This window comes from Salmo trutta, chromosome 5 (genome assembly GCF_901001165.1).
Source record: "Salmo trutta chromosome 5, fSalTru1.1, whole genome shotgun sequence".
NCBI classification, from domain to species: Eukaryota; Metazoa; Chordata; class Actinopteri; order Salmoniformes; family Salmonidae; genus Salmo; species Salmo trutta.
The window spans coordinates 56851578-56863822 of NC_042961.1; the positions used below are offsets into that span (position 1 = coordinate 56851578).

At 44.5% G+C, this 12245-nt stretch overlaps 1 protein-coding gene across 2 annotated transcripts in view; it reads left to right on the forward strand.

Moving 5' to 3' along the window:
• The window catches only part of LOC115194622 (acetylcholinesterase-like), a 35388-nt gene extending 23143 nt beyond the window's left edge, over nt 1-12245 (forward strand). For both annotated transcript variants that reach the window (XM_029754465.1, XM_029754464.1), the window contains exons 9-11: nt 5262-5454; nt 5961-6139; nt 11883-12245. In XM_029754465.1, coding sequence (XP_029610325.1) covers nt 5262-5454; nt 5961-6139; nt 11883-12004 — 494 coding nt within the window. In that variant the 3' untranslated portion in view covers nt 12005-12245. The remainder of the gene's footprint in view (nt 1-5261; nt 5455-5960; nt 6140-11882) is intronic.

The window sequence follows — 12245 nt, forward strand, 5'->3', positions numbered from 1 at the left end:
GTCGTATTATACTGACCTGCTAACACTGACAGTAAAGCTGTCGTATTATACTGACCTGCTAACACTGACAGTAAAGCTGTCGCATTATACTGACCTGCTAACACTGACAGTAAAGCTGTCGTATTATACTGACCTGCTAACACTGACAGTAAAGCTGTCGTATTATACTGACCTGCTAACACTGACAGTAAAGCTGTCACATTATACTGACCTGCTAACACTGACAGTAAAGCTGTCGTATTATACTGACCTGCTAACACTGACAGTAAAGCTGTCGTATTATACTGACCTGCTAACACTGACAGTAAAGCTGTCGCATTATACTGACCTGCTAACACTGACAGTAAAGCTGTCGCATTATACTGACCTGCTAACACTGACAGTAAAGCTGTCACATTATACTGACCTGCTAACACTGACAGTAAAGCTGTCGTATTATACTGACCTGCTAACACTGACAGTAAAGCTGTCGCATTATACTGACCTGCTAACGCTGACAGTAAAGCTGTCGTATTATACTGACCTGCTAACACTGATAGTAAAGCTGTCGTATTATACTGACCTGCTAACACTGACAGTAAAGCTGTCGTATTATACTGACCTGCTAACACTGACAGTAAAGCTGTCGTATTATACTGACCTGCTAACACTGACAGTAAAGCTGTCGTATTATACTGACCTGCTAACACTGACAGTAAAGCTGTCACATTATACTGACCTGCTAACACTGACAGTAAAGCTGTCACATTATACTGACCTGCTAACACTGACAGTAAAGCTGTCGTATTATACTGACCTGCTAACACTGACAGTAAAGCTGTCGTATTATACTGACCTGCTAACACTGACAGTAAAGCTGTCGTATTATACTGACCTGCTAACACTGACAGTAAAGCTGTCGTTTTATACTGACCTGCTAACACTGACAGTAAAGCTGTCGTATTATACTGACCTGCTAACACTGACAGTAAAGCTGTCGTTTTATACTGACCTGCTAACACTGACAGTAAAGCTGTCGTATTATACTGACCTGCTAACACTGACAGTAAAGCTGTCGTATTATACTGACCTGCTAACACTGACAGTAAAGCTGTCGTATTATACTGACCTGCTAACACTGACAGTAAAGCTGTCGTATTATACTGACCTGCTAACACTGACAGTAAAGCTGTCGTATTATACAGACCTGCTAACACTGACAGTAAAGCTGTCGTATTATACTGACCTGCTAACACTGACAGTAAAGCTGTCGTATTATACTGACCTGCTAACACTGACAGTAAAGCTGTCGTATTATACTGACCTGCTAACACTGACAGTAAAGCTGTCACATTATACTGACCTGCTAACACTGACAGTAAAGCTGTCGGATTATACTGACCTGCTAACACTGACAGTAAAGCTGTCGTATTATACTGACCTGCTAACACTGAGAGTAAAGCTGTCGTATTATACTGACCTGCTAACACTGACAGTAAAGCTGTCGCATTATACTGACCTGCTAACACTGACAGTAAAGCTGTCGTATTATACTGACCTGCTAACACTGACAGTAAAGCTGTCGCATTATACTGACCTGCTAACACTGACAGTAAAGCTGTCGTATTATACTGACCTGCTAACACTGACAGTAAAGCTGTCGTATTATACTGACCTGCTAACACTGACAGTAAAGCTGTCGCATTGTACTGACCTGCTAACACTGACAGTAAAGCTGTCGCATTATACTGACCTGCTAACACTGACAGTAAAGCTGTCGTATTATACTGACCTGCTAACACTGACAGTAAAGCTGTCACATTATACTGACCTGCTAACACTGACAGTAAAGCTGTTAAATTATACTGACCTGCTAACACTGACAGTAAAGCTGTCGTATTATACTGACCTGCTAACACTGACAGTAAAGCTGTCGTATTATACTGACCTGCTAACACTGACAGTAAAGCTGTCGCATTATACTGACCTGCTAACACTGACAGTAAAGCTGTCGTATTATACTGACCTGCTAACACTGACAGTAAAGCTGTCGTATTATACTGACCTGCTAACACTGACAGTAAAGCTGTCACATTATACTGACCTGCTAACACTGACAGTAAAGCTGTCGTATTATACAGACCTGCTAACACTGACAGTAAAGCTGGCGTATTATACTGACCTGCTAACACTGACAGTAAAGCTGTCGTATTATACTGAGAGAAAGTGAGAGAAATGAATCTGGATCTAATTTGCTAGTCTTAGACATGCCGCGTAACTGCTTGCTGTCTTTGCCTGCAGTCTAGGTCTTGGTATCTAGAAAAGTTGATTCTTGTTGGCTTGACTATATGTCCTTTCAACTTGCTGGAGACCAGCTGGGGAGACAACCTTACCAAATGGCCCAAAGTAGACTATGGTGATATCTACACCTATGTGGTGGAATCTCCAGGGTTACACAGGCAATACACATAGCTAGTTAGATACAAACAAGTTATAGCTAGCGACTTACGGTGAATGAAGTGCTTCGAAACACACAAATGTATCGAGTAACCGGAGCCCACAGCTTTCCATCATCATTGCGTCGTATAGCCTGAAACCATGAGGTTCGTCTAACCTGGTCCTTGGGCAGTTGATGAAACTTAATTTGGCGGTCATTTCTCCTACTATTGTTCAAACAAAACGGTACGCAGCATCTTAGCTATGAAAGCAGGGTTAGTCAGCTAGCCTTAGCTATGAAAGCAGGGTTAGTCAGCTAGCCTTAGCTATGAAAGCAGGGTTAGTCAGCTAGCCTTAGCTATGAAAGCAGGGTTAGTCAGCTAGCCTTAGCTATGAAAGCAGGGTTAGTCAGCTAGCCTTAGCTATGAAAGCAGGGTTAGTCAGCTAGCCTTAGCTATGAAAGCAGGGTTAGTCAGCTAGCCTTAGCTATGAAAGCAGGGTTAAGAAAGTCCATTGGAATTGGCTCTTTGGCTGATAATCGTGACAGACTGTCGCATGGAATGTACATCTGTTCACGCTAACATTTTTACGGTTAGAATCAGTGTTTTTAGGCATGATGTAGTTTGTTGATTTAAAAGACGACATGGAAGTATCGCTACAATCCCGTTAGCGGGGTCATTTTTGTTAAAAATCAGAGCGCCGTATTCAAAACCACAAATCTAATAATTTCTACTTCTCAAACATAGGACTATCGTACACCGTTTTATAGATACACTTCTCCTGAATCGAACCACGTTGTCCGATTTCAAAAGGCTTTACAGCGAAAGCAAAACATTACATTATGTTAGGAGAGTACATCGACACAATAGCCACACCGCCATTTTCCGACCAACCACATGCATCACAAATAACCAAAACACAGCTAAATGAAGCACTAACCTTTGACAATCTTCATCAGATGACACTCCTAAGACATCATGTTACACAATACATGCATTCTTTTGTTCGATAAAGTTCATATTTATATATAAAAACAGCATTTTACATTGGCGCATGATGTTCAGAAAATATTTTCCCTCAAATGCTTCCGGTGAATTACAATTTACAAAATTACTATTCGAAAACATTGGTCAAATATAATATTGTCATTCAAAGAATTATAGATTAACATCTCGTGAATGCAACCGCATTGCCAGATTTAAAAATAACTTTACTGGGAAATCACACTTTGCAATAAACGAGGTGCTATGCTCAGAAAAATAGGCTAGGCGATACAGGTTAGCGCCATCTTGGAGTCATCTAAAATCAAATATACTATTGTAAATATTCACTTACCTTTGATTATCTTCATCAGAAGGCACTTCCAGGAATCCCAGGTCCACAACAAATGTAGTTTTGTTCGAAAAAGTTAATAATTTATGTCCCAATAGCTCCTTCTTGTTAGCGCGTTCCGAAGGCTACTCAAAATGTACGAAGCACACGGTCAGTATAATTGTCATCACGAAAGTGCATTTTTTTTAATTTACGTTCGTTCAAACATGTCAAACGTTGTATAGCATAAATCTTTAGGGCCTTTTTCAATCAGAACTTCAATAATATTCAAGGCGGACGATTGCATTGTCTTACAAAACGTTTCGGAACGAGAGAGTACCCACGGGCACGCGCATCATAGTAGAAATGGACTTCCCCCTATGACAAACTTTCCAGGCCTCTCGTTCGGTCAGTTTTTACCGGAGAAGACTCAAACCACTTTGTAAAGACTGTTGACATCTAGTGGAAGCCGTAGGAAGATTAAATGATTAATAAGTCCCTGTGTGTTTCATAGGCAAAGGCTTGAAAGTGATTCCACACATCAGATTTCCACTTCCTGTTAGGATTTCTCTCAGGGTTTTGACTGCCATATGAGTTCTGTTATACTTACAGACACCATTCCAACAGTTTTAGAAACTTTAGAGTGTTTTCTATTCAAATCGAATAATAATATGCATATCCTAGCTTCTGAGTTTGTGTAGGAGACAGTTTAATATGGGCACGTATTTTTTTCTAAATTCTCAATAGCGCCCCCTGGCCTTAAGGTGCGTCAAGAGGTTAAAAATGACCAACCAATCATGTACAAAATGTTCATAGAATGATAAAAAAAAATTTTTTGGCCATTGTTGGGTTATAAGTAAAGTAGGAAATTTAACATGGGAGTGAAGGGAGTAACCTAAGAAATGTAACATGGGAGTGAAGGGAGTAACCTAAGAAATTTAACATGGGAGTGAAGGGAGTAACCTAAGAAATTTAACATGGGAGTGAAGGGAGTAACCTAAGAAATTTAACATGGGAGTGAAGGGAGTAACCTGTGTCTGTACCCTCCTCGGGGGCGTGGTCACGTTAAGCCACGCCTCGCCATGTGTATCTGTACGTCCACACCATTCCAACACAGAAAGCTGGTTTTTAACATACTTAATTGCCATTTTTTTGGAAGGAAAACTATTTCACTCATAATGTAATTGATGTTGTTCAAACAAAAAGTCTAACTCAAAGTCCTGTGTTATAATATATGCCATTTAGCAGACGCTTTTATCCAAAGCGACTTACAGCCATGCGTGCATACATTTGACGTATGAGTGGTACCGGGAATCAAACCCACTACTCTGGTGTTACAACCACCATGCTCTACCATTGCCTCTCCTATACCTCCATTGATCCCAGGTGGAGTGTACCTTTGCCTGTTACAGATATAAAGTATAATACACCAGAGTGGTTGATGTCATAGACCTGCATAGCTTTAGGCAGCCATCTTGGTCAGGGATTCATTCTGGTGTCCTATTTTATTCTATGCTCTACCCCAAACTCTATAGGTGGAGTGTACCTGTACCTGTTTGACCACCGTGCGTCTAACCTGGCGTGGCCTGGGTGGATGGGCGTTATCCATGGTTACGAGATAGAGTTTGTGTTCGGCATGCCGCTGGAGAAGAGACTCAACTACACAGTCGACGAGGAGAAACTGAGCCGACGCATGATGAGATACTGGGCTAACTTCGCACGCACCGGGTAATAGAGATATAGAGAGAGAGAGAGAGAGAGAGAGAGAGAGAGAGAGAGAGAATCAGAGAGAGAGAGAGAGCGAATCAGAGAGAGAGAGAGAGAGAGAGAGAGCGAATCAGAAAGAGAGAGAGAGAGAGAGAGCGAATCAGAGAGAGAGAGCGAGAGAGAGAGAGAGAGCGAGCGAATCAGAGAGAGAGAGAGAGAGAGCGAATCAGAGAGAGAGAGCGAATCAGAGAGAGCGAATCAGAGAGAGAGAGAGAGCGAATCAGAGAGAGAGAGAGAGAGAGAGAGCGAATCAGAGAGAGAAAGAGAGAGAGAGCGAATCAGAGAGAGAAAGAGAGAGAGAGCGAATCAGAGAGAGAAAGAGGGGGGAGAGAGAAAGAGGGGGGAGAGAGAAAGAGAGAGGGGGAGAAAGAGGGGGGAGAGAGAAAGAGAGAGGGGGAGAGAGAGAAAGAGGGGGACATATCTTTCTTCCTCTCTCTCTGACTCCTTCCTCCCACCTCTCTCTCCAGTAACCCCAACATCAATTTTGACGGCAGTGTGGATAGCAGGCAGAGGTGGCCCCAGTTCACCAACAGTGAGCAAAAACACGTGGGGCTGAACACAGAATCTCTGAAGATCCACAAGGGCCTGCGGAACCAGCTGTGTGCATTCTGGAACCGCTTTCTGCCACGCCTCCTCAATATCACCGGTAAGGGGGTTACACACACGCATATTCATTATTGAATTAATTATTGGGCTGCAAGGATATATTCAGCTGATTTATACAGAGGGTTAATGAATATTCTGAGGGAGCTCTGTGCAGCTAACTGTCTTTTACAGAGAAAAATACTCAACTGACTGACAGAACTATAAAAAGAACTGAGACAGGAGAGAGGGGGGGCGGGAGGAGAGAGAGTGAGAGAGAAGGGGTGAGTGAGGGGGGAGGGGGTGAGATGGTGTAGATTGTTTGGTTTTGCAGTGGAACTTTGTTCATGGTCAGTACCCAGAGTCAGATTGGATGAAGAATTATAGGACAATGATGTCATAGATGTTAGGTTAGTTCCGGAATCTAAATGCCATACACACATTCTTGGGAACCAGATGTTGCATCCAGTGGTTCATTTGTAAATGAAGTGACCTGAGGAGTTCTGAGGTACCAGAACGCATGAGAAAAATAAATCACCTTTTATAATAAAGCATTGCATGTATATCATCGCATTCGCGTAGTAGCATAGAGCAGTAGAGTAGAGGCACCTACAGAAGTTGAACACATGGGAAAAATGTGGTCTTTTTTTACTTTTTCACATAACGTTTTTTTGAGGGGGCAGGAGAATTAACGAAGAGGCAACTCAAATGAACTTTCATCGATCGCTTTTATTATAATTTTGACATTGAAAAAAGTGAATGATTTTCTTATGCCACGGGAGGTACAGGATCTGGCCAAATAGGTTCAGGAACATAACAGTTCAGAACGGAGAACAGGATCCGGCTCAAATTAAACACTGACTGCATTCCAAATTGAACCCTAATCTCTATAAAGTGCACTACTTTTACCCGGGCCCATAGGGCAGCCTGTTCACTATAAACTCAATAGGGTGCCAGTTGAGACAGGTTAGCAGGAGAAAGAGAATGGAGATGGGTCGTTCGCGAACGAGTCGGCTCTAAGAGCCAGACGCAGTGTCAACCAATGAACCAAAGATGCGTGAGGGAGGGCCGAGCCAACTCACACAGTCAGTCACACACTTAGCAGCCGAGGAGAGAGAGGAAGGACGGCTGTGATAACAACAGCTGGAAAATGAGTCGGAAGCACAGTAGCATTTGGATACATTTTAATAATGCAGACAATGTTAGAGCACAGTGTAGAATTTGCAAAACAAAATCTTATATGAAGCCGGTTCTACGCTCAACCTACACCGGCATATGTGAACTGTGCACCCAACTGTGAAGCTAGCTGTAGCGGAGCTTCGAGAAACTAGCGGGCCTGCTAGTGATAGTGGTGGAGCCAGCACCTCCACACATGGAGATGTATCCACTCAGTCCAGTAGACCTGCTAGTGATAGTGGTGGAGCCAGCACCTCCACACGTGGAGATGTATCCACTCAGTCAAGTAGACCTGCTAGTGATAGTGGTGGAGCCAGCACCTCCACACATGGAGATGTATCCACTCAGTCCAGTAGACCTGCTAGTGATAGTGGTGGAGCCAGCACCTCCACACGTGGAGATGTATCCACTCAGTCCAGTAGACCTGCTAGTGATAGTGGTGGAGCCAGCACCTCCACACGTGGAGATGTATCCAGTCAGTCCAGTAGACCTACTCCGCAACCCACAGCAACGCAGTCTTCTATGGACCAGTTTATGCCAAAGTCTATGTCTGTAGCAAAACAAGGCCAAATTGATATTGTATTAGCTAAAATGATTGCCACCAATTTCCAGCCATTTTCGATCGTGGAGGACAGAGGTTTTAGAAATTATAGCAATAGTCTAAATACAATGTACACAATTCCAAGCAGGAAAACCCTTTCAAAATCACTTATTCCACAACTGTACGAGAGCACACAGGCTTCAGTGCGGGAAAGAGTCCAAAAAGCTACTGCAGTTTGCCATTTTATATGTTGAAGCAGTTTCTTGAGTCAAAGGATGCCATCATCTCTACCCTGGCCATTGTCAATGCACCTGTTGATGCTCTGACCCAAGAGGAATGGGAGGTGGTGGAGGAGGTGTGCAGAGTCCTGGAACCCTTTGAGCAGGTCACTGTGGAGATCAGTGGAGAGGTACAGTAAGCAGTTATTACTACATCATTATTTAATCCAGTATTATATATGTATATGAGCAGTAGATGAGAATGTAGTATCAGTGGACAAAACATGAACCTGAACTAATAAGTTACTATCTTTTCAGCTATGTGACAGCCTCAAAAATGATACTCCTGTGTAAGGGTCTGCAGCGAATCACAGCCAGCCTCCAGAGAGAAGCAAATGTAACCACAGGACATGTGACAGAGTTGATGGACACCCTATGTTCATCAATGGACAGAAAGTTCCACAGAATGGAATATGATCATGTGCTATCAGAAACTGCTGCACTTGACCCTGGGTTTAAGAAGTTAGCCTTCAGTGATGTCAGAGCTATTGATGAGGCTCTTCAAAGAATAACCTCAGCAGCAGGGAGGGACAGCCCCAGCAGTCAACTGGCTCAGGCACCAGGGCGACAGGAAGAAGAGGGATCAGATGGAGGGACAGCCCCAGCAGTCAGCTGGCTCAGGCACCAGGGCAACAGGAAGAAGAGGGATCAGATGGAGGGACAGCCCCAGCAGTCAACTGGCTCAGGTACCAGGGCAACAGGAAGAAGAGGGATCAGATGGAGGGACAGCCCCAGCAGTCAGCTGGCTCAGGCACCAGGGCAACAGGAAGAAGAGGGATCAGATGGAGCAGAAGCACCAGCAGTAGTGCCACAAACGTCTGCTGTTTGGATGCTGTTTGACGAGAGAGCAACTGGGGATGCAGCACGAAGGAATCCCTCAGCAGATGCCATAATGGAGGTCCGATCCTATTTGGAGGAGACAGATCCTCTGAGCTGGTGGATCTGCAGATCATCTGAGCTGGTGGAAGAACAAGGCCTCTGTCTACCCACGGCTTACTAAAGTCATGACAGAGAGACTCTGCATAGTGGCCACATCCGTTCCCTCTGAGAGGGTCTTCTCGAAAACGGGACAAATAATTACTGAGAGAGGAAACCACATCAGCCCCTCGAAAGTGAGGCAGTTTGCATTTCTGAATGCAAATCTCTCAGAAAAGCAAAATATGGTCAGCATTGCTGTGTGCTGCTGGTTATAACATAGTAATAAAGAGAGAGAAAAGAGGGACCAGTTTAATGTTTTAAGTGGAATGCTGCAGTTTTGCACATTGTTATTTATTTTTCTTTGATATGGAGCAATATTCTATTATGTTGTTCAGATTGTATTTGTTTTGAATTGTTACATTTATATGCACTTTGTTTATATACATTAAAAAAGTTATACTTTAAATGCAAATATTTAATAGCGTTATTTTTCATAACAAACCAATGCATTTTTAAATACATTGTGGTTAAGGTAGAGTATGATATCATTTAATTAGAATTGTTTTATACTCTTATATTTAATCTCCCCTTCCTTCGTTCGTCAGTATTCTCTCCTCCTTCGTCAGTATTCTCTCCTCCTTCGTCAGTATTCCCTCCGCCTTCGTCAGTATTCCCTCCGCCTTCGTCAGTATTCTCTCCTCCTTCGTCAGTATTCTCTCCTCCTTCGTCAGTATTCCCTCCTCCTTCGTCAGTATTCCCTCCTCCTTCGTCAGTATTCCCTCCGCCTTCGTCAGTATTCTCTCCTCCTTCGTCAGTATTCTCTCCTCCTTCGTCAGTATTCTCTCCTCCTTCGTCAGTATTCCCTCCTCCTTCGTCAGTATTCTCTCCTCCTTCCTCAGTATTCCCTCCTCCTTCGTCAGTATTCTCTCCTCCTTCGTCAGTATTCTCTCCTCCTTCGTCAGTATTCCCTCCTTCGTCAGTATTCTCTCCTCCTTCCTCAGTATTCCCTCCTCCTTCGTCAGTATTCTCTCCTCCTTCGTCAGTATTCCCTCCTCCTTCGTCAGTATTCTCTCCTCCTTCGTCAGTATTCTCTCCTCCTTCGTCAGTATTCCCTCCTCCTTCGTCAGTATTCTCTCCTCCTTCCTCAGTATTCCCTCCTCCTTCGTCAGTATTCTCTCCTCCTTCGTCAGTATTCTCTCCTCCTTCGTCAGTATTCCCTCCTTCGTCAGTATTCTCTCCTCCTTCCTCAGTATTCCCTCCTCCTTCGTCAGTATTCTCTCCTCCTTCGTCAGTATTCCCTCCTCCTTCGTCAGTATTCCCTCCTCCTTCGTCAGTATTCTCTCCTCCTTCGTCAGTATTCTCTCCTCCTTCGTCAGTATTTCCTCCTCCTTCGTCAGTATTCTCTCCTCCTTCCTCAGTATTCCCTCCTCCTTCGTCAGTATTCCCTCCTCCTTCGTCAGTATTCTCTCCTCCTTCGTCAGTATTCCCTCCTCCTTCCTCAGTATTCTCTCCTCCTTCGTCAGTATTCTCTCCTCCTTCCTCAGTATTCCCTCCTCCTTCGTCAGTATTCTCTCCTCCTTCCTCAGTATTCCCTCCTCCTTCGTCAGTATTCCCTCCTCCTTCCTCAGTATTCTCTCCTCCTTCGTCAGTATTCTCTCCTCCTTCCTCAGTATTCCCTCCTCCTTCGTCAGTATTCTCTCCTCCTTCGTCAGTATTCCCTCCTCCTTCCTCAGTATTCTCTCCTCCTTCGTCAGTATTCTCTCCTCCTTCGTCAGTATTCTCTCCTCCTTCGTCAGTATTCTCTCCTCCTTCGTCAGTATTCCCTCCTCCTTCCTCAGTATTCTCTCCTCCTTCGTCAGTATTCCCTCCTCCTTCCTCAGTATTCCCTCCTCCTTCGTCAGTATTCTCTCCTCCTTCGTCAGTATTCCCTCCTCCTTCCTCAGTATTCCCTCCTCCTTCGTCAGTATTCTCTCCTCCTTCCTCAGTATTCTCTCCTCCTTCGTCAGTATTCTCTCCTCCTTCCTCAGTATTCTCTCCTCCTTCGTCAGTATTCCCTCCTTCGTCAGTATTCCCTCCTCCTTCGTCAGTATTCCCTCCTCCTTCCTCAGTATTCCCTCCGCCTTCGTCAGTATTCTCTCCTCCTTCCTCAGTATTCCCTCCTCCTTCGTCAGTATTCTCTCCTCCTTCCTCAGTATTCCCTCCGCCTTCCTCAGTATTCTCTCCTCCTTCCTCAGTATTCTCTCCTCCTTCGTCAGTATTCCCTCCTCCTTCGTCAGTATTCCCTCCTCCTTCCTCAGTATTCCCTCCGCCTTCGTCAGTATTCTCTCCTCCTTCCTCAGTATTCCCTCCGCCTTCGTCAGTATTCTCTCCTCCTTCCTCAGTATTCCCTCCTCCTTCGTCAGTATTCTCTCCTCCTTCCTCAGTATTCTCTCCTCCTTCGTCAGTATTCCCTCCTCCTTCGTCAGTATTCCCTCCTCCTTCCTCAGTATTCCCTCCGCCTTCGTCAGTATTCCCTCCTCCTTCCTCAGTATTCCCTCCTCCTTCGTCAGTATTCCCTCCTCCTTCGTCAGTATTCTCTCCTCCTTCCTCAGTATTCCCTCCGCCTTCGTCAGTATTCTCTCCTCCTTCGTCAGTATTCCCTCCTCCTTCGTCAGTATGTGTTAATGTTAGAGATCTGTCTGAAACATGTCTGGTAATCCTCTGACCCTAACCTATGACCTCTGGCCAGAAAAACAGGGTCTCCCACCCTGGGTTCCTCTCCGACTAGGACTCTGTGACTGATAGTGTGTGATTCCATCTGTGGGCGAGAGTGGTCACTTTGTCTTTCACTTGTAGTAATATCTCTCTCGCTCTCTCTCCCCCTTTCTCCTCCCTCGCTTTCTCTTCCTCCCCAGATAACATAGACGAGGCAGAGCGTCAGTGGAAGGTGGAGTTCCATCGCTGGTCCTCCTACATGATGCATTGGAAGAGCCAGTTCGACCATTACAGCAAGCAAGAGCGCTGCACTGACCTCTGAGGAGAGGAGAGAGAGATGCCGACCATGTCCTTCCATATTATCCTACATGTCTTCATGTGATATGTTGAGGCTATTATATTTAACTCAATGTGTTTTTTCTGGTTTCCATTGCGGAGGTTGTAGCAGGTCCATAAGACTATTCATCAGACAGGAGTTATGGAATGAGGTGGTCATTGATGAAGAGTTTGAATAAGTGTGTCATTAGTGTGTGTGTGTGTGTGTGTGTGTGTGTGTGTGTGTG